Source organism: Monodelphis domestica, chromosome 3 (genome assembly GCF_027887165.1).
Source record: "Monodelphis domestica isolate mMonDom1 chromosome 3, mMonDom1.pri, whole genome shotgun sequence".
Classification (NCBI taxonomy): domain Eukaryota; kingdom Metazoa; phylum Chordata; class Mammalia; order Didelphimorphia; family Didelphidae; genus Monodelphis; species Monodelphis domestica.
In genome coordinates, this window is record NC_077229.1 from 92,024,105 (window position 1) to 92,045,678 (window position 21,574).

The 21,574-nt window shown below is 51.3% G+C and overlaps 1 protein-coding gene across 1 annotated transcript in view; it reads left to right on the top strand.

Annotated features, from left to right (window-relative positions):
• Nucleotides 1-14,268, top strand: part of NRTN (neurturin) — a 40,503-nt gene extending 26,235 nt beyond the window's left edge. The window contains exons 2-3 of the mRNA XM_056822508.1: nucleotides 4,525-4,723; nucleotides 13,425-14,268. Coding sequence (XP_056678486.1) covers nucleotides 4,552-4,723; nucleotides 13,425-13,873 — 621 coding nt within the window. The 5' untranslated portion in view covers nucleotides 4,525-4,551 and the 3' untranslated portion in view covers nucleotides 13,874-14,268. The remainder of the gene's footprint in view (nucleotides 1-4,524; nucleotides 4,724-13,424) is intronic.
• Nucleotides 14,269-21,574: the final 7,306 nt, after the last annotated feature.

A 21,574-nucleotide genomic window follows, 5' to 3' on the forward strand; every position in this document is an offset into this window, starting at 1 on the left:
ACATAATCTCTATATTCCTTCTATATGAAGCCTTTCCCACGCTCCTCAATTGCTAGTAATCCTCTCCTTAAACAGTGTTTAGCTACCTTTAATTTATTTGCATTTATTCTCTTATATACATATATAATGTAATTATGTGTAATGTAATAATATATGTATATATGTGATACAATAATATATAATTACATAATCTCTATATTCCTTCTATATGAAGCCTTTCCCACGCTCCTCAATCACTAGTAATCCTCTCCTTAAACAGTGTTTAGCTACTTTTAATTTATTTGTATTTATTCTCATATACATATATAAATATGTATATACATATGATATGTATATATAATATAATATAATATTCTATACATATGTATATATTATATGTAATATATAATATATACACTTGTTTATATATTTTTATATGTGTATATATGTAAATGAGTCTTTGTATAATATATATAATGTGTATATATGTATATATATAAACAAGTATATATACACACACACATTTGTTTATCTTCTAGTTAGATCAAGCTCCTTAAAAGCAGGGATTGTTTAATTCTTTGTATCTGTATCTCCAAGGGAATAAGCCATTTCATTGTGTTTACTATGTGCCAGGCACTGTGCTAAGTGTTTTTATAAATATTATCTCATTTGGTCCTCACAACGACTGTGAAGTGCTATTATTATCCCTAATTTACAGTTGGGGAAACTGAGGCAAAGGGGAATTCTGTGAGGCACCCAGGAAGTACATGTCTGAAGTTGAATATGAACTCGGATCTTCCTGGCTCCAGACCTGGCGTTCTACCCATTGTGCCCCCAGCTGGGTCTCCAATACCTAGGACAGTGCCTGGCATTTAGTAGGTGCTTAATAAAATGCCTGTTGATAGATGGATTGATATAGGGAAGATATGGGGTTGTGGTAAAGAAGCAGCATGAATGTGTGATGTAGGGAGAGGGATATGACAGCGTGGAACGTGAAGAGGGGAGGGCAGGGCCATAGGATAAATTACATCCAACCTTGGAGTCATCATCTGCCCATACCTGGTGATGAGGAAGCCCGGAAGGTGTGTTGTGCAGCTAGTGTTCTATTGCACTCCCATTGCACACTTTGGCCATTCCACAGTCAATGGGCATCTGCTTTCTTCCCAGTTCTTGCTACCCCCCAAAGGGCTGCGATGCATATTTCAGTGCATGGGGAACCTTTCTTTCGGTCCATGACCTCTGTGGGGATATGCATGTGCCTAGCAACTGAATTGTTAGGACCTGAGTCTTTTAGGGACGTTGTTGCATCATTTCAAATTGCTTTCCTCAATAGATATCCCACTTCATAGTGGAATTTATGTTCTAATTAAACAAAATAGCCCCCATGGCCTAGCCCTGACCACTCTTCTGCTTTGGAACCAATACACAGTACTGATTCTAAGATGGAAGGTAAGAGTTTAAAATAAAATGAAAAAAAAAAGATTCATACTCCCTTACCAGGCAAGACCCCAAAGCTGAGTGGCTAGATAGGGGGAAAGGGAGAGAGGTAGGGAGGGGCAGGTGCAGGGGCCCCCAAATTCCCACATATACTAACGAGAACTTGGGTTCTTCCAGTAACAGCCTAATGGCACCCTTCAAGCTTTTGCCCTTTTGTGGTGGCAGCAGGGACTGTTTCTCCATCTTTGGAGCCCCCTTAGTGGGAACATGGGGTGGGTGCCTGGCTCTTCCTTGGAACCAGTCCCCCCTTGCATTGGACTGAGCCGAGGCTTTGGTAACCCAAGAGGGCTCCACGGGCTTGGGCTCAGAAGAGGAGATGGGACTCCTTGCCTACTGCTCCAGAAAGAAAGATGGCAGCCTGACCACCTGGCCCTTTTGATCTTGGGAGAGTAGAAAGAATCCCAGACTTAGTCCTAAAACCTGGATTCCAGTTATAATCCTGCCACTGACAGGTTTTGTGATATTAGGCAAGTCCCTTCCTCTTAGGGCCTCCCTTTCCTCATCTGTAAAATGAAAGAATTAGACGACGTCCAAGTTCCTCTCCAGCTCCAGAGGTGGTCAGAATAGTCCATTGGACCTAGAGTCAGGAAGACCCGAGTTTACATCCTGTCTCAAACATTTACTAGCCGTATGACCCTGGACAAGTCACTGAACTCTGCCTGGCTCATTTTCCTAAACTATAAAATGAGAATCATAGTAGCACCTACCTTGTGAAGATCAAATGATCTTCTGCCTGTAGGCATTCTATAAAACACTTATTCCCCCTCTTCCGTCTCCCACCCTCCACTCCTGCTCCTTCTCTCCCTTGTTTGGATGTGGGCAGGCTCCTCTGCCTGACTGGGCCTCAGTTTCCCCCTCTGCCCCCAGACTAGAGCCTTTCAGCAGTGTTGGGAAGCCTGTAGGACTCCCTCCTCAAGAAGGGTTCCTTGCTGATGTCCATAAAGGAAACTTGACATCATCAGAGGGGAGCAGACAATAAAGCTGTCCATTTTTCTCTCCCACCCGAGTCCCGAGACACCCTGAAATCTCTCTGTAGACTTTGTGGGTGGCCGCAGACCTCAGGTTACTGCCCCTGGACTTAGTCTTCCCCCAGATCTCTCGGTGATCTGTTTTTCCACACAGCGTCTGAGAAGGGAGATCTCGGGGCGCTCTCAAGCACTGCCAAACCTTCCCGGGGCCTCCCCATTGGGGGAAGGCCACACGCTGACCCCATTCTGGCCACGGCAGCGTTCCCCCCCCCCCAAAGGCTAGCCCGGGCTCCCGGTGCTCCCTGCGAGGGCCTGGACCTGGCAGGCCCTGACTTCCTGTTCTGGAGAAAGTATTCAGAGCTGAGGCCCAGTGTAAATGTTTACCCGGCAGCCTGGGAATGTAAACGGAGCCCTCGCCATCCCATCAACCTTCCGGCCCCCGGGCCTTACTCCCCCCCTAGGGTCCTGGGGCCCGGAGCTGGAAGGGGCCTCGGTGTCCTGTCCGATCCCTGCGTCTTATGGATGAGGGAACCTGGCGCCGTCACTGACCCGCTTCCTATTTTTCTAGGACTTTCCACATTTATTAAACACAATAATGTGGAGGAGCAGGCAGCCCAAGGATCATCCCCATTTTACAGAAGCAGGAGGGGGAAACTGAGGCTCAGCGTCTGCACCCGGCTCTCCCCCGACTCCCAGTCTCACGCCGCCTTGCCTTAAGAGCGCTCGGCTGGCTTGTGGGGACCTGGCCAGGCGCTCTGGGACGGGCAGGAGTCCTCGCTCAGCTCCGTAAGGGAAGCTGGGAGTTGGAACCGGGGCCCAGCTGTCAGCGTAGGATTTATAGGCGAAGGAGACTTAGGTATCCTCTCGTCCAACCCCTCCTCCTTCCAGCCCTCTTTTTATAGTCAACCATCCCAAGTGCCTGCCAACATCCACTGCTTCTGCACCCTCCAGAAGGCCTTTGTTCTATAATCTCCCCTAAGTGGCTCTGGGAATGGCCTTTTAACATGGGAGCCTCTCAAGCCCCGGCCCTCTTGGAAGGATTAGGATCCCCGGACTTGGAGCTCATCGTTCCCTAGAGGGAGTAAACCTGAGACCGGAGAGATGCGTTGGCTTCCCGGTGGTGGGTCCCACAAAGAGCCAGGACTCCCGCTCCGGGAGGCCCGGCGGGCTGCCCCCTCCCAGGCCAGGGCTCGGCGGCCGCCCCATCCTGATCCCGGTGCGAGAGTCCTCCCTGCCGGCCCCCTGTCCCCCCACCCTACACTCCACCCCAGACTGCAGGCATTTTTCTGTGGAGCCTTGGTGAGCAAGTCCGAACAGGGCTGTCTGTCAGGGCAATTCCTGATCCCAGATCTGGCAAGGACCCGGGCCCGGGGCCAGGGGGGCCCCATCCCGGCTCGAAGGATACCATCTGTCTCTCTCTCCTCTGGCAGGGAGAATGTTGGTCTTCTGGGACCCCGAACACCGTCCCTCGTTCCAGGCCCTCAGGTCAGCTTTGTGGCCTTGGGCAGCTCCTTTCCTCTCTCTGGACCTCAGTTTCCCCATCTGAAAATCTGGATTGAGGGATGGCTAAGCTTCCTTCTAAGGTGAAAATGCCGTCACCGCTCCGGTTTCTGGGACTCCCTGAAGCCGCAGCATCGTGGCTAGACCCTCTCGTGTCTCATGTGTACCTCTGAAAGTGTAGCCGGTCCATATGGGGCCTCTCCACCATCTTTATTTTACACATGAGGAAAATGAGGTCCAGCCAGGGGAAAGGGCAAAGCTGAGACTAGAATGCGGGACCCAGGCCCTATCTCTAGCCCTGCCCTTTTTGCTCAGGCGGACACCCCCTGCCTGGAACGCCGTCCCCTCTCCCTTCCCTTCTGCCCATCTTCCTGATCCTCCAAAGCCCAGTGCATGTCCCCTCCCCCTCCCTGAAGCCTTCCCTGGTCATCACAGCCCCTGGAGAGATCTTCGTCGGGCCTCCTCTGCACTTAGAGCCTGAATCACACACTCCAGGCCTGGAAGGTCCTCTTGGGCATTTGGGTTCTTTCCTGGGCTGAGGGCTTCCCAGCTAAGTGCTGCCGCCCCACATGTCTTGCAGGAGGCCAATGTCTCGAGGCGATTGACAATGAAGCTATGGAAGGTGGCGGCCCTGGTCTCTGTGCTCTGCAGCTCCATGCTCTCCATCTGGGTGTTCAGAGACTTGGCCAGCAGTGACCGAAGACTGGGACCTGGTGCTCGAGCCCCGCTGCGTAGGCCTCCTCGGGCCCTGGACCCCCGCTGGCCCCTCATCTCACAGTGTAAGGCTCTTCCCCAGCTGTGCCTCTCCTCACTCCTTCTCCATCTCCCCCGTCTATGCTGCCTTTTGTTTTCTCTCTTTCTGTCTCTTTTTTCTTTCTCCCTCTCTGTCTCTGTCTCTCCTCTGCCTCTGCCTCTCCCTGTCTCCCTCTCGCTAGGTTTTTGCATGTCTCTCTCCCCTTCTCCCGGTCTCTTTCTCTCTCCTGTCTCTCCCCTCCCTCTCTCTATGTCTCTCTTCAGGCTGCCTTTCTATCTCTTCCTCCTCTCTCTCTCCCCCTCCTCTCTCTCTTTCTCTTGTCATTCTTTCTCTCTCACCCCCCCCCTCTCTTTGTCTCCCTCTGTCTCTGTGTGTCTCTCCCCCTCTCTGTCTGTCTCTGTCTCTCTTCAGGCTATTGCTCTCCCCCTCCCCTTCTCTGATTCTCTCTCTCCCCCTCTCCCCCACCTGTCTCTGTTTCTCTGTCTCTCCTGCCTTTCCCTCCTCTATCTATCTCTTTCTCCCTCAGTTTTTCCTGTTTTGTCCTACAGTCTCCCATCTCTTATTCTCCTCTCATCTGTTCCCCCCACCCCCCACCAAATTTAAAGTCAACAGACCTTTATTAATCTTCTACTTCCTGCCAAGCCCCAGGCTGGGTGCTTTGCAAGGATGATGCCAAGGTGGAGAATGGGCCCCCGTCCCCAGGGACCTCGTCTTCCTTGTGCCCTGAGCCAGCAGACACTGACACGGACTTCATGGGTTTCTGGGAGCTCCGCCTTGCCTTGGGGCCTCCCACCCAGCCTGCACCCTCGTGGGTGTCCCGTGGTCCTCTCCCCTCTTCCTACAGGGTTCTCCTGTGGGCCCCAGGTTTGGAGGCCGAGGGCTTGAGCATGGATTGTAGCTCCCCGTAAAATCCCAGGCTGGCGGTTCTAAGGGGCTCCCCAGGGTCGCACTGGGGCTGGCCGAGGTTCGTTTTGTGGGGTGGGGGTGGAGGTGGCCAGCCTCATGTGGCCCAGCCCTTGCCCCCTGTTCCCCACTACCCCGCTGCCCTACGAGTCCAAGGGTTGGCTACTCAAGCTCCATCGCAGAGCCCTGACACTGTCCTGGCTGCTTAGTGCCGGCCCAAAGGCAGCTGAAGCCCAAGATTTACAGCCCCTCCAGCAGCAGCAGCCCTGCCTTCCGCGCCTCCCAGCACCAGCACCCTAAGACCCGACCCAACGTCAAGACCCCCCTCAGGCCCCGCTCACCCCACCCATCCCCTGGCGCCAGGCTTTGCTCCCCACAGTCCATGCCCTGGGCCCAAGCTGGGGATAAAAGCGCGACACACACACACACACACACACACGCACGCACACACGCACGCACGCACTCACTGGTCTCCTCCCAGAGAGGGCAGAGAGGCACTCAGAGAGAAGATGCGGGATAATCAGTCCGTCCAGCCTCACACGGGCTCCCGTGGAAGAGATAGAGAGGCCCAGAGACACGGAAATGTGCACTTAGACGTGCCTGAGAGAGCCGAACTCAGAGACAGATGCACGGGGACTCTGGGCCCGCACACAGACCCGCGTGTGTACGGATACATCCATGACCACACACGTGGTCATCAGAAAGCATTTATTGAGCGCCTACTGTGTGCTGGGAATGGCGATAGAATTGGAGATATGAAGACTAATTTGAGATAGTCTGTGCGTTCAAAAAGCCAACATTCTAATAGGTGTGCATGTGTGTGTGTATGTGTGTGTGTAAAAACACATTGAGGGAAGAATGTCATTTTAGGGGAGTGAGGGCGGCTCTGGAAGCTTGGGGACCCAGCAAAGGCCTCCAGCCAGGAGGGCGTTCTCAACCTGAATCTTGAAGGAAACTAGGAGGGTCTCCCCCACCCCCCCCAGGCCCAGCCGCCCTTCTCTGGCATCTCTTCAGAGTGTGATCTAAGTCCTGTCTCTAGCCATTCACCCTCTAGCCTCGGAGAAGACAGGAGCTAGAGCTGGAGGGGGCCCTCAGGATCTTCTGGTCCAGGCTCACAGCTTCCTTTGTGTCCTTGGCCCTCATTGGGGACAGTCTGGGGAAGCTCCTGGACACCTTCTTGTAGTGCATCAAATAAAATGCTGAGGATACAAAGGAAACCAGTGACACGGAAATGTAGTTATCAAAAAAGGGCTAAATCTCCATCTAGGCTAACCCCCTAATCCTACAGATGAAGGAAACTGAGGTCCAAAGTGGCATTCTGAAGGTTGTATGGGGAAGAAATAGCCAAATGAAGATTTGACTCTAGATCTTTGACTCTGTCCAAGGTTCTTTCTGCCTTACAAGGATGCCATTAACCTGTAGCCATTCTGTGCTCAAGAGGGAAAGTGTCTGGGTCCAAGGAAGGAGCTAGTGCCCAGGTATCCCACATTCATAGTATCAGCCCTACTATGGCACCAGCTCCATTACCATGTGAACCTACCCTCCTTCCCTCCCCCTCTCCTTCCTTTCTTTCTCAGCTTTCTCTTCCTGTCTTCCTTCCCTCCTTCCTTTCTCTTTCTGCTTTCCCTTCCTTCCTTTCCCTTCATTCCTTCCTTTCTTCCTCTTCCTTTTCCTTTCTTCCTTTCCTTCTTTCTTTTTCCTTCCTTCCTCTTCCTTTCTTCCTTTCTTCCTTTCTTCCTTCCTTCCTTCCTTCCTTCCTTTCTTCCTTTCTTTCTTTCTTTCTTTCTTTCTTTCTTTCTTTCTTTCTTTCTTTCTTTCTTTCTTTCTTTCTTTCTTTCTTTCTTTCTTTCTTTCTTTCTTTCTTTCTTTCTTTCTTTCTTTCTTTCTTTCTTTCTTTCTTTCTTTCTTTCTTTCTTTCTTTCTTTCTTTCTTTCTTTCTTTCTTTCTTTCTTTCTTTCTTTCTTTCTTTCCTTCCTTCCTTCCTTCCTTCCTTCCTTCCTTCCTTCCTTCCTTCCTTCCTTCCTTCCTTCCTTCCTTCCTTCCTTCCTTCCTTCCTTCCTTCCTTCCTTCCTTCCTTCCTTCCTTCCTTCCTTCCATCCTTTCTTCCTTCCAAGTATTGGTTCCAAGGCAAAAGAATGGTATGGGCTAGGCAGTTTGGACTACATGACTTGCCCAGGGTCACATAGCTAGGAAGTATCTGAAGCCACATTTGAACCTAGGACTTCCTCTAGGCCTGGCTCTCTATCCACTAAACCACCTAGCTTCCCCAAGCAGCTGAATTTTCCCCAGGCTAGAGCCTTCTGTGGTTCTGGGAGCTGTGAGCAAATGTGCAAATGAGAAAGAGGAAAGAGGGATGCTTTTCACTCAGCGACATGGGTGGACAGAGAAGGGCACATTCATACATATATAAGGGTGCATATTTGTACAACTGAGCATGGGTGCATTGTGTATCATGCATGTATGTACAAGCGAGGGCATGCATAGGTGCATGTAGGGATGTTTACATGAGTGTATACAGATATGTATATCAACTTGAACAGGTGTCTGCACATGCATGTGTGTGTGTGTGTGTGTGTGTGTTTCATTGAGTCTACGAGTGCACACTCACGTGCACTGTATGTCTGTCAGGGCCTGGGTGCACACTTGTGTCCCTTGGTCATCGAGCCTTTGTCCTGGGGCCTTTGCACACGTGTGCTGTCAGTGTGTGTGAGTGTCTGTGTGCACCGTGACAGTGTGCCTGTGTACGTGTGTGGCAGCCTGTGCCCGCATCCCCTCTGCTTTTCCCTCCGATGCCCTTTCCCATAAAACAATCAGGCTTTATTGCATTCACAATTGACAAACAGGAGGGAGCCACAGAGGCAACCACACTTCCTTCCCTGCCGCAGGCAGGAGCTTGGAAAAGCTTTCGTGGGGCTGCGGTTGACAGAGGGAACAGCTTTTACACCCTGGGCAGGGGGCCAGGGGCCGGAGGGGCCCCAGGCAGTGCCTTTGGAGAGCTGCCCCAGAGACTAGGCAGGGCCCTGGGCGGGGGGAGCCTTCTCTTCCCTGTGGCCAGCACCCTCCTGCCTCCAGTTCCTTCCCAGGTCAGAGCGCGACTTGGCCCATCCACCAGGGCACCCTGCTGCCCCTTCCCCCAGGTGCCCGGGCCTGTGCAGATCAGGCTGCGGGGAAGGTAGGGCCGGGAGAAGGCAAGAGCTGGGAGACCCGGGCTCCCGGAATGGGGCACCCCGGAACGTCAGCGCTCGAAGGGCCCCTAAAGCAGAACGAGCTAGAAGGACAGGCAGGCTTCACTAAGAAACCGAGGCCAAGGACACGTGCTGAATCCTGGGCAGCGCTAGGATGAGAACGCAGGGCACGAGGGCAATGGGCTCAGCCTCCTCGCACCTTCTCCCCAGGCTGCCCCAGCTGCCCCCTCGGCTTCCCCACCCCCACCCCGACTGAGGCTTTGCCAGGCACATCTGGAAAGCATGAGCCCAGCGGGGGATGCTTGTCGTTCGCCCTTCCCGCCCCCCGCCATGATGTTTGCCGCCGGCCTTGGCGGTAACCAACATCCTCTGGCCAAGCGGAGCCACCTGTTTACCCAGACGGAGGGTGTGGGCAGGAGGGGAGCCAGCCGGCAGCAAGGTGGACAGGGCAGGGCAGCGGCGGCGTGCAGAGCCCAGCCCAGAGTCTGCCTGGTAGTCCGGCTCCAGGAAGCGGGAGCGGGAATGGCCTTGGGAAGGGGACCAGGCCGAGCCCCGGCTGAGCTGGCCCCCACTGGCAGGTGCCCCGTCCCCCAGGCCCCGCACGCGGCCTGCACACACACGCACACTGGTCTGCTGCCTACTTAGATGGCTCCAGCCCAAGGTGGGGAAGCCTCCAAGGCCCCTCTCCCACCGCTGCAGCTAGACATCTGCACACACATTAGGCAGTGACAGGTGTGTTTATAAACGAACGGCTGCAAACCCGGAATTCCTCCCTCAGGGGCCCCAGCCCAGCTCCCTGTGGGCCTCACTCAAGGACATGCCTGCATGCAAGACGAGGGCCTGGGTGACCCCTCACCCATCTCAGGCGCACCCTCTCCCCCGACTCCAGCCTGGCCCAGCATAGGCCAATGGTGCAGACTAGACTGCCATCTCCCTCCTGGAAATCCGTCATCAGCACCCCTTCCCAAAGGGAATTCTGGGAGAGGCTGGGAAATAAGGACATGCCCTCCCAAACCCAAGAGCAGAAGGCCATTCCAGCCAGGGTCCTGCTTCTGAAAGTGCCCCATTTCCAAAGAGCCATGGTTCCTTCCTCCTAGCCCTTCCAGCCGAAGAGGGCCATTCCTTCCCAGATGCCCATCTCTGTTCTTTGTCCCCTCTCTCCTCTCCCTCAACTTCCTTTAAAAAAACCCCTCACCTTCCATCTTAGAATCAAGACTAAGTATTGCTTCTAAGGCAGAAGAGTGGCAAGAGCTAGGCAATGGGGGTCAAGTGACTTGCCCAGGGTCTCACAGCTAGGAAGAGTCTGAGGCCAGATTTGAACCTAGGTCCTACTGACTCCACTGCCTGCCTCCTTCCCAAATTCTACAGCTAAATCAATGATCTAATCTTATGAAATGAAATTTAATAGAGATAAATGTAAACTTGGTTTTTGGACCCCATGAAGCCCTTGTAAACTTAATTTGCTACCTAAAAATCAATTATTCTAGTGTTTTGCATTTCACAAATGTTTGAATTGAATTGGATTCCTCTCTCTGAGCCTCAGCGTCCTGAGAGAGAATTGAATCAGTCACCAAGGTCCCTTCCAGCTCTATCAGTGGCTCTAAGCCACAAAAGAGACAGACAGACAGACAACATTACAGAGATATAAGACAAAAGAGATGGATTGGAAGAGACAATGAGATTGTGGGAGACACAAACTAAGGAGAAATCAAAAGCCAAGGCAAAACCAAAGAAGAGTCAGAAACGAGGATGGAGAGAAACTGCATGGTCTAGAGCAGCGGTTCCAATTTTTCTTTAATTTCGTTTAATTTTATTTTTTCAATCAACAAGTATCTATTTTCTTTCCTTCCCAGCCCCCACTAAAGAGAGAGAGAGAGAAAGAGAGAGGGAGGGAGGGAGGGAGGGAGAGAAAACTCTTGTAAGCAAATACGTGTAGCCAAACTAAACAGATTCCTTCATTGGCCACATCCAAAAAATGTGTGTTTCAATCTTCTCCCTGAGTCCGTCCCCTCTCTGTGTCCGGAGCTGAGAAACATGTTTTATCGTGAATTCTCTGGAATCCCGGTTGGCTATTGCATCGTTCCATCTTCATGTCTCTCAGAACTATTTGAGTTTACAATGTTGTTGCTATTGTGTAGATTGTTCTGGTTCTATAGAGGTTCTTAATCTGGGGGCCGTGAACTTGTTTAAAATATGTAGCTAGACCAACAGAATGCACAATCCTATGTATTTTATTTTATGCGTTTGAAAGCATTCTTCGGAGCAGCTGCTCTCCTAGGCTTCCTGAGACTGACTGCCAAAGGGGTCCAGGACACAGACAAGACTAGGCACCCTGCCCTTCATTAAAGCCAGATCCTGAAAGCTTCTTGACCAGGATGCCAACTTCTGTTCAGGGCCTTTGCGGGCTTTGTCTCTGTGCCCTTCCCCACCCTAGCCTTGGACCTAACAAGGTCCAGCTGCCCTGGAAGATTCTCCCATGCCATCTCCAAAGAGCCCAGCTCAGAGCAGATGCCCGAGGCCCCCGATCCATTTTCTATTCCTCCCTTTTGAAATCCAGGTGTGTCCCCCTGGCGCCTCTGGCAGGAGAGCCTAATCCCAGGATTTCCTCTCTGAGCCACAAAGGATGAACAGGGCTGTGTTCCAGCTCCTGTCCTGAGCCCCACTGGGATCCCTGCTTGGAAAAAGCAGGGTAGGGCAGGGAAATATGGAAAGTTATAAGCTTGGGTGGCCCTCTACCTGGTGAGGACTTTGCAGAGGCATCATAGCATAGTGGAGAAAACACTTAGGAATCAGGAAGATCTAGGTTCAAATCCTATCTCGGATACTTCAGAGTAGGAACTTCTCTCTAAGTGAAAATCTGGGTAAATGACTTCATTTCTCTATGCTTTAGTGTCTGCCTCTGAAAATGAGGGCTTTGGACTCGAGGACCTTCTAAGTTTCCTTCTTGCTCTGAATCTAGGATCCTGTCTTCTTCCTCTCGTCAATCTTAGTGCCTGAAATTGCTCCATTAGGGCTAAATAATAAACTGAAAAGCAAAAAATGTTTAGAGCTGAAAAGTCACTTTGAGACCATCTAATCCAAGCCTTTAATTTTACAGAGGAGAAAACTGAGGTCTAGAAATGGGGAGAGACTTGGACCCAAACTGGAATCTAGGTCTTATAACGAGAAACCTTGCCACTACATAGAAGGTTTGCACTGGAAGGAGCCTTAAGATTCACCTGGTCTGATTCCTACCCCTTACCTTAACAGAGAGTGGACATTGAAGCTGAGGGGAGGGAAGGGACTGCTGTTTCTGGGCCATGGTCCCCTAATCTGAAAATGGGGATAAATGTTCCCTTCCCTGCTTGCCTCTTGACAAGGGTCCAGGCTTGGCCCTGGGTAAGGACCCTGAGAATTATTGTGTATAGATGTGAAATGGGAGGGCTTGTTACCCTGGGAGGGAAGTGTTGGCATAGCTGCTCCCCTCTGATTGGCTAAGGTCAGGGGTGCCCATAAGCTTGGTCCCCATCCAGCTCCCTGGAAATCACACCCTTGCTAAATCATTGGGTCGAGATTGTTATGCTGCCCCATCTCTGGTAACAAGTCACAAGGGAGAGGAAATGAAGCTGATGGAGGACCCTGGTGGTCAGTCATTAGAACCAGATGTGCAACAGCTGGGCCCTCACAGATAGGGCTTTAGGCCCCGAGGACCTATGGTGGGAGAAGTTCTGGAAATAAAGGGTGTCTGGGATAGACAAGTGGCAGAAACAACTCCCTAAGGGGTTTGGCAACCCTTGTCCCCTTCATTCCTCTCCCATTGGTTTGCATGGTTAGAAGCCACAAGCTGGGATCAGACTCAAGGAAGCAATAGGAGTGATGGAGTTTCTAATGATAGGCTAGCATTAAGTGGACAAGGCATTGGATTTGCAGGTGGAAGGTCAGGGTTTGAATTCTGACTTTGCTAACTTGTGTCATGCTGAGCAAGGCCATTCCCTATCTTGGGCCTCAGTTTCCTCGTCTGTAAAATGAGAGAACTGGGTTCGACAATCCTTGTGACCTACTAGATGCAATGTATCACCTTGGAAAGGATCCTGACCCTGTTTGTATCCAAAAACCTGGGTCCAAGGTCCATCTCAGACCTTAAAAATATGACCTTGAGCAAATCTTGGTTCCAAGACTGATTTCCTTTTCTGTAAAATGAGGAAGGGGATAAGACTAGATCACCTATAAGGTTTTTTTCAATCCCAAATCCTGTATTGCACCCAAACCTATTTCTCTGCCACATCTATATACTATTCCTATTTTCTTCATCTTACAAAGGAGAAAAATGAAGTCCTAGAGGGAAAGAAAGGGAGGAAGAAAGAAAGAAAGAAGAAAGTAGGATGGAAGGAAACAAGGGAGCATTATGAAATGTTTTACAAATGATATTTGATCCGCACAATCTCCTTGGGAAGTAGGTGCTATTATTAACCCATTTTATAATTGAGGAAACTGAGAGAGAAGTAAAGTGACTTGTCCAAGGTTGCGCAGCCACTAAGAGTTTGAGGCTAGTTTCAAAACCAGCTCTCCCTACTCCATATCTGGCATTCTTTATTTGTCCTAGGTCACACCAGAGGCAGGACAGACTCCTCTAATCTCCGGGTCTCTTTTCCCTTGTAGATCGAGCCCTGTTTGAGAGCTACACAGAGGGTGAAATCCGGGAGCTCATTTCTGCACTTGTGGAAAGGTCAAGCCCATCAGGGCACTCTGGCGGGCACGCACTGCCCTTTTCGGGCCAGGCAGGGGCTCGGCGAAAGCGGGCCCGGGTCCGCCACCAGCCTTGTGGCCTGCGGGAATTGGAGGTCAGCGTCAGTGAACTGGGCCTGGGCTATGTGTCAGATGAGACCATTCTTTTCCGATACTGCAGTGGCACATGTGAGGCAGCTGCAAGGATCTATGATCTTGGGCTGCGCCGATTACGGCAGCGGCGCCGTGTGCGCAAGGAAAAAATCCGGGCCCGGCCCTGCTGCAGGCCCCTGGCCTATGAGGAGGAAGTGTCATTCCTGGACTCCCGGAATCGCTACCACACGGTCAGCGAACTGTCAGCCAAGGAGTGTGGGTGCGTGTGAGGGCCCCCAGGGTCTGCATTGTCTACCTCACCTGGGGGCTGCGTGGTGCCACCAACCTGACACTTCCAGAGTGGAAGCCCCTACGCCTCCGACCTCCCTCTCTCGCCACCCGCCATGCTGAAGATGATGCTTACCTTGAACCCTGGCCATGGGGAGTCTCCTCTGGATGCCTGACCAGACACCCTGACCCTGCTGCCTGGACCCAGGGGGCCCCGAGACCGAGGGAATGGGGTTAGTGTCCCAGGAACCAAAGGGCTCCGGAACTGGCGGTGGCCCTGCCAGGCCTGATTGTATATACTTCATTGAGTAACTAACTGACCTTGTACAGGAAATTATATTCTATATATGTGAATCTTGCATTATCTATATCTATATAAAATATCAGTGGATCCTTCTGTCCGTCTTCTTCTAGCCCCAGAGGATGTGGATACAGGTCAGAGATGAGGTTGGCCTGAAGGTGGGCGGAGGAAGGCCCGCTGGCGGCAGGTCCGGCTTCAGCAGGCTGTGAAACCCCCTTTGAGGCTGCCGCAAGGGCCCTCGCCTGAACCCTCCCTCCCTTTCCTTCTACTAACCAGGGCCTGGAAGTGGGATGGCTAGGACAGAGTTTACATGGATGTAATACGGTCATGGGATGGAAGAATGAAATTTCCACTGAGTTGATAAGGAAGTGGGATGTGGGTGGGTTCGTTTTCATTGGAGTGATAAGAAGGTGGAATAATTAGGACAGAGTTTCACTCAAGTAAAAAGGAAGTGGGATGGTTAGAGTAGAGTTTCCACCAGAGTGAGCAATGGGATGTTTGGAGTAGTTTCCATTGGGCAGATAAGGAGAAGGAATGATTGAGTTGGAGTTTCCAGTGGGGAGATAAGAAAGCAGGATGGTCAGGCTAAAGTTTCCATTGGGGTAATAAGAAAGTAGGATGGTTTCAAGGTCAGATTCCCCTCCTTTCTCCCACTATACTAACCCATACCCTCACCCTGGCGTCCCCTGCCAACGGGCTCCAAGACCCAAGGCCAGCACCCATTCCCGGCAAACACAAGCCCCTCCGAACACCCACCGAGGCCCAGGTCTAGGGAAGGGAGGCAATGATGCTAACACCCACAGAGAGTGCTTGGGATTTGTTTGTTTGCTTTTGGATTTCCCAGGTTACCCTGGGGCTGGGGCTGGGGCTGGTTCCTGTGGTTTGGAATCGCCTCATCTTCTCTCCCTTTGGGTCCATCCCCAACCACATTTGTCCTCCCCGACGCAGCAGATCTGGAGAGGGGCTCTGAGGCCTGTGAGCCCCAGGGGGAGACAGAGGTGCTTAGCGGTGGCCTTGGTGGCCAAGAACCCCAAATCATAGGATCAAAAGTCAGAAACGACTTTTGAGAACTGTGAGACCAACTTCCTAGGAGGCCGCGGAAGCCCAGAGAAGACCAGAGTGTTGCCAAAGATCTGGTACCTGTTCAGAGAAGACATTTTTCTAATGCTTGAAGCACACCTAGCGCTTTCCTGGCCCAAACCACGTGAAACAGAGAGCAGCATTACTATCCTCATTCATTCTGTAATCAAGGTGCCCAGCCGACGAGTGGAGACTAGAGCCAGGGGGCGCGAATGGCCTCCCGATTCCAGGGTCAAGCTGGGCACCCTTTCTGCTGCATCACGCTGCCTCAGGACACCGGGACGCCTCAGAGTTCTAGAATCAGAGCAAGAGGGACACCTCCTCATTTAAGGAGACACGCCAGGAACCAAAGAGGGAGCGGGATTTATACAGCCAGGGAAGGGGATTGCTCTTGTCTCAGACTCAAGTTTCCTAGCTTTCAGGCCTGGACTGTTCCTCCCGTGAGCACCCTACTCCATCCTAGCAGCTTTCCTCCCCTCCCTTGGGCCCCTGAAGCAAACTCAACATCAGCCCTCTCCCATCTTGGGCTAAAAATACCTGCCTTCACCCTCTTCCCTCCAGGGCCTGAGGGGAAATGGTTTGGGCCCCAGAATGCCCCGCTCAGCTTGGGGCCAAAGCTGGTGGTGGCGCCTGGCTGAGTGGAGGCCCATCCCCCTGCACAGCCTGGCCACTGGGGCTGAGCTGGGGGGTGGAGACGGACAGGACATTTATGAGTGTTCCCAGATAGAAGGACCCAGGTTTTATTTCTGTGCCGTTGTTGCCCCGATTCCTGACAGTCCCAGGCCTCCGGGGGGTATCAGATTTCTGAACTGTTGGCAGAATCCAATCAATCTTCCCATGGCACGAGAGAGAGAAAGGCCTGATCCCACGGCCCAGAGCCTAGAGTAGGAGGGAGACAGGGCCCCTTGGGGGCTTGGGGGAGGGTGGGGAGATGTGCAATGTAAGAGAGCAGGGCCCCCTGGGCCCTGGCAGCTGAGGACCCCATGGGCCTGAAAGTAAGCCTGTGCCTGAAGCATGTAAGATTGAAAGATATATCCCGGGGGGTGGGGTGGGGGTGGCATTCAATCCTTCCCTCCATTGGCACTTTCCAACTCTCTAAAAGCTAACTTAGGCAGTATGGTAGATAGAATTCTGGAAACAGACTGCAAGACACATTCACTGATTTGCCTCTGTGACCATGGACAAGCCAGTTACCTCCTTGGGGCCTCAATTTCCTGGGAGAGTTGGACTAGAGGTCCTCCAAGATCCTCTCCAGCTCTTGGTCTGTGGCCCTATGATCCTAGCTGTGTGACCCTAGGCTAGTCACTGCCTCTTGTGAACTCACATTTCTTCTCTATAAAAGGGAGGGCCAATCTAGATGATCCCAAAGGCCCCCTTTCTCTAAATCCCATGATTATTTTTAGGTGGCATTTATAGAAGCAGAGCATTCAGAATGAGGGTGTATAGAGCCACCAAGTGGGCCATGCCCCTGCCCAGGCCACATCTGGGCTCTGAGGAAGACCGGAGACCAGGTCGTAGGATTAGCTGAAGGAACCAGACACTTGTTCTGTAGAAGCTGCCTTCCATAATCTGAAGGGTCTTTGTGAGCCAGAGGGAGTAGAAAGGAGCAGGAAGGAAATGAGGAGAGAGATTTCGGTTCAACATATGGATGATTTTTTTTTTAACCTTCAAGGCTACCCAATGATGGAACCAATTGTCTTAGGAGAAAGAGTAGTGGAATTGAAATCAGAGGACTTGAGTTCAAATCTCAGCATCCTACTTAACTCTGGGATTTTTTACATCCTCGCTGGGTCTCAGTTTTCATAGCTATAAAAAAAAGGAGATAGAACTAGGTGGGTCTCACAGTTTGTTTCAAGCTCTTGATCTATGATCCCATCATCTTAAGAAAATGAGCCTCTTATCATTGAATGTGTTCAAGGGTAAACTGGATGAGCCCCCATCAGGGAGTCTATAGAAAAGATCCTTGAACTGGGTGGTAAGAGAGGGCTAGGGCTAGATGATCTCTGTGGTCTCCTCTAGTTGTGAAAACCCAAGATACCACCTCCTGCCCCACAGACAGCTTCTGAGGCAGTAGCTGTCTCCAAAGGGAAGCAGAGGAAGCTCAAGGGAGGCTGGGAGAATGAGACTCTCAGAATGTCAGCACTAAAAGAGACCTTGACCCACCGTCTCATTTTACACAGGAATAAACTGAGGCCCAGGAAGGGGAAGAAACTTGTTCTACATCAACAGCAGTTGTTAGTTGTTGTTCTTCCAAACTCAAAGGAAGCCATAAACAGAAAGAGATTGACAGAGTTGAAAAAGAGAGTCAGAGCAATGGAAAGACACTTATGGATAGAGTGAGATGGAGATTGTAGACAGAGAGCTGTTTCCCTCAAGGGAAGGGGGGGGTAGGGGAGGGGTGACCAATCCATTAGTCCTAAGGGAACCTCTTGAGGAGTCACCAGATGTGCTGGGTGTTTTTAGCAGCTGGATGTATGGGAGTGGATAGAGTGGAAAGGGCCATTGACTTTCTTTCTGAAATGGCCCCAGTCAGTGCTGACCTATCTGATCCCAGCTGAGGCATCTTCCACCCTTGGTGGTTGAGAGCAAATAAGAGTGAATGGCCCTGAATACAAGCTGATCCTTCTACTCTAAGGTGGTTTGTTATGCTTTGGATTGTAGCTCAAAGGGGAAGGCTTGGAATTAGGAGGCTCCTGGCTCAGGCCATTCCCTCACCCAATTTTTGACTCCTAGGAGACTTTCAACTGGGCTGGGATCTAGCTGGGATGAGTGCTGGGTACCCTTCTATCCTAAATAAGGCCCAAACCGTATCTGACTTAGGTCTTCATGCATCCCCAGATCCCACAATCCAGGGCAGAAAGGAAAAAGCAACATAGGGTTTATCATTCCTATTTGACATATGAGGAAAAGGCAGCCCACGGAGGGACAGAATCATAGAAATTGAGAACTGGAACCTTTGAGATTGTTTGGTCAATGCTTTTACATATGGGGTCATAGCCCAGAGAGGAAGCAACTTGGCCAAAATTACACAGATAGCACGTGGAGGAGATACTTGTCAAAAGTCAGCAGTGGAAGCAAGAATTAGAACCCACTGGATCTCCTTCTCCCACACCAGAGGATTTGTACTAGCTGCTGATTATAATGGAGTGGCAGAAGCAGGACTTCCCAAAAGATGAGATATGGGGGCTATGAGCCACACAAGAATAGTATAGAGCATTGATGGCAAACTTATGGCACGGATGCCAAAGAGGGCATGCAGCTCAATTGCCCTCCCCCCTGCCAGAGTGTGTTACTAGAAAGGCAGAGGGACTCGGGCAGAGCTGCTCCCTTCCCTTTCTCCACCATGTCTGATGACATTTTTTCACATCCCCCACCCTTCTGCCCAGCAGCCCAATGGGAGCTCACAGAGGATAATGGGGGAGACTCACAAGCATCAGTCAGAGGGGAGCAGAGCACTTGGGCTCCCCTCCCCCTCTCTATACTCCCTGAGGACATTCCTTACTTCACCCACCCCTCCTCCCAGTAGCCAAGGGGGGCATTTCCTCCCTCCCCTTGGGTAAGTGAGGTAAGTGGGGGGGGGAGGTAAGGTATGCCCAGCACTGGGTGTGGAGATGGTGCATGGCACATAGTCTGGGGGTGGGGTGGGGCCTGGTACTCCATCTCTAAAAGGTTCACCGTCACTGGTATAGAGGAAGTACAGTGGCCTTTGAGGCAAAGTCCCTAGGTCTGAATATTTCATACTGATTTACTTGGGCTCCTGTGCACTACCCCTCTGGGGATCTGAGTTTCTCCATCTGTAAAATGAAAATGCAATTATGAAAAAGGGTCCCATATACTATGCCAGCCTGCTAACGGGATCTAGGACACACAAAAACGTTAAGAACTCCTGTTCTAAGTGGAATTGGCTGCTTCTGTGTCCTAAGGCCCCTCCTGACTTTGATATTCTATGTTCTAAAGCCCCTCCTAGCTCTAGTATTCTGGGTTCTAATGAGAACTCCCAGCTGTGACATTCTGGGTTCTGGTCCCAATATTCCTCCAATTTCTGACGTTCTATGATTTGCTGAGCTCCTTCTGTAGGGAAGAAGGGGAAATCCAGGGTGAACATTGCTGGCAGGGGCCAGGGACCAGGCAGCTGCTTAGAGAGACAGTGGGGGACCCGCCCCTCGGGCAGGCCCACCAGGGTGGTCTGCTGTGGGAAGCCCTCCCTGTAAGCTTGGCTGGGAAGGTCCCATTCCCACTGGCCCTCAAGACTGAGGTCTAAGTCTGCTGGGGCTGTGGTCAAGCTGTGGTTTAAAACTGGGGTTCTCAGGAGCCTCCTTCTGCTGATTCTGCAGAGGCCTCAGCCACTGGGGGGAGTGGAGTTATGGTGTCTATCCCACCCCCACCCCACTCCCCTTCCCTAAGATGAGGGTGATGGGGCCGGGAAGTGGAACCCAGGACTCCAGGCCCTGTTAGAAAAGCCCCAAGTGGGGGGTTGGATGTGTGTAGGGATAGGCGGGAGGCCCCATATGCTGAGCCCCTGCCCAAACTGGCCTTTGAGGGGAAACCTTGGCCCTGGGCCAGAGCATCTCCAAAACACGGGAGTGAGGGGAAAGTTTCCCAGTGTGCCTCCCATATCCTGACTTCAGCTGGCCTAGAGGCCTGCTGGGTGTGGAGGGAGGTGGGGAATCCTGGTTCATTCAGCAAACTCTTGTCACCACCCTACTACTCCATCCCCAAGGCCCCACCCAGTCTCCAGTCCTGAGAAAGCTGAAGAGAAAACACCCAGAGATGTGTATAAAGACAGACAGGTTCAGTCAGTCAACAAACATTTAGCAAGTGCTTATGACATGCAGACATGACTTAGATATACATAGATATAGAAACACACAGAGGGCTGCAAGTGGCTTAGTAGATTGAGAGCCAGGCCTAAAGATGGGAGGTCCTGGGTGCAAATCTGACCTCAGACACTTCCTAGCTGCATGACCCTGGGTGAGTCACTTAACCCCCACTGCCTCGCCCTTACTGCTCTTCTGCCATGGAACCAGTACACAGTATTGACTCTAAGATGGAAGATAAAGGTTTAAAAAAGAACCACACAAACACAAGATACTATCTACATGGGAAAAGACACCCACAGAAACACACTCACACCAAGAGATGCAGAGATGTGTAGACACAAACATGCCTCATGCATATTCTCCAATGCCCATTGGTCCTGGACCCTAGTGCTTCCCCTCCTTCCCACTCCAGTTCCCCTCAACCATACCTGGGGGCTCTTATCTGTCACTTCTCACTTCTGCCCTCTGAGGGAGTCTGAAGCACAGCGATTGCCTGAGCCCCAGAAGGAGCTGTTCCCCGGGGGACCGTCCCCCTCCTGCTGTCGGAATGCCCGAGGTTGGCCTTGAGCACCATAAAGGGCCCCTTGTCTCACCCATTGAGCTCAATGTTCTACCCAGTCCTGTAGGGTCGCTCCCTTCCACTATTCTTTTTCTCCCATAGAACCGAATTCCAGTCACTTCAATAAACCTTAATTAAGTGCCTCCTACACGGCCAGTCCATTTCCAGGGCTCAGCATGGTAGAGCAGAGAGCTGAATCTGCAGTTAGAGGACACGAGTTAGAATCATTTTTCTGATACTCCTGACCTTAGGCAAGTAACTTGTGGACTTGTGTCCTCTTGTCAAAAGGTAGCGTTGGACTAAGGGGTCTCTAAGATCCATGATCTTCCTCCAGCCATTTCCCCGACTAGAGGGAAAGAAAACTTCAGGATCATACTTGGATCTCAGCATGATCAATGTAACAACACAGCCTCAGTTTCCCCATTTGTGAAATACGGATCCCATAAGATCATGGGATTAACCATGAGTCAATTCCAGTCAAGACCAGGCCCTGTGCTAGTCACTGGGAATATAAAGGAAGATGAAAATAGTCCCTGCACATAAGGAACTCACAGGCTAATGGGGGGGACACCATGCAAACAAGATGTATAGGGCTGCTAGGTGGTTCAGTGGGTAGACAGCCAGACCTGGAAATGAGAGGACCGGGGTTCAAATCTGGCCTCAGTCACTTCCTTCCTTTGTGACTCTGGGCAAGTCACTTAACCTCAAATGCCTACCTCTCGCTCTCTCTGCCACTTAGATTTGATTCTAAAATAGAGGGTAAATATTTTTAAAAAATAAGATATATACTAGATAAACTGGGGGCAGTCACAGAGAGAAAGCACTAAGATTAGCAGGCCTGGGAAAGACTGCTTGAAGAAGGCAGGACTTTAACTAATGCTTGAAGGAAGTGGGGGAAACTAGAAGAAGGTGGGCGTGAGAAGGGCGAGTATGCCAAGCATGG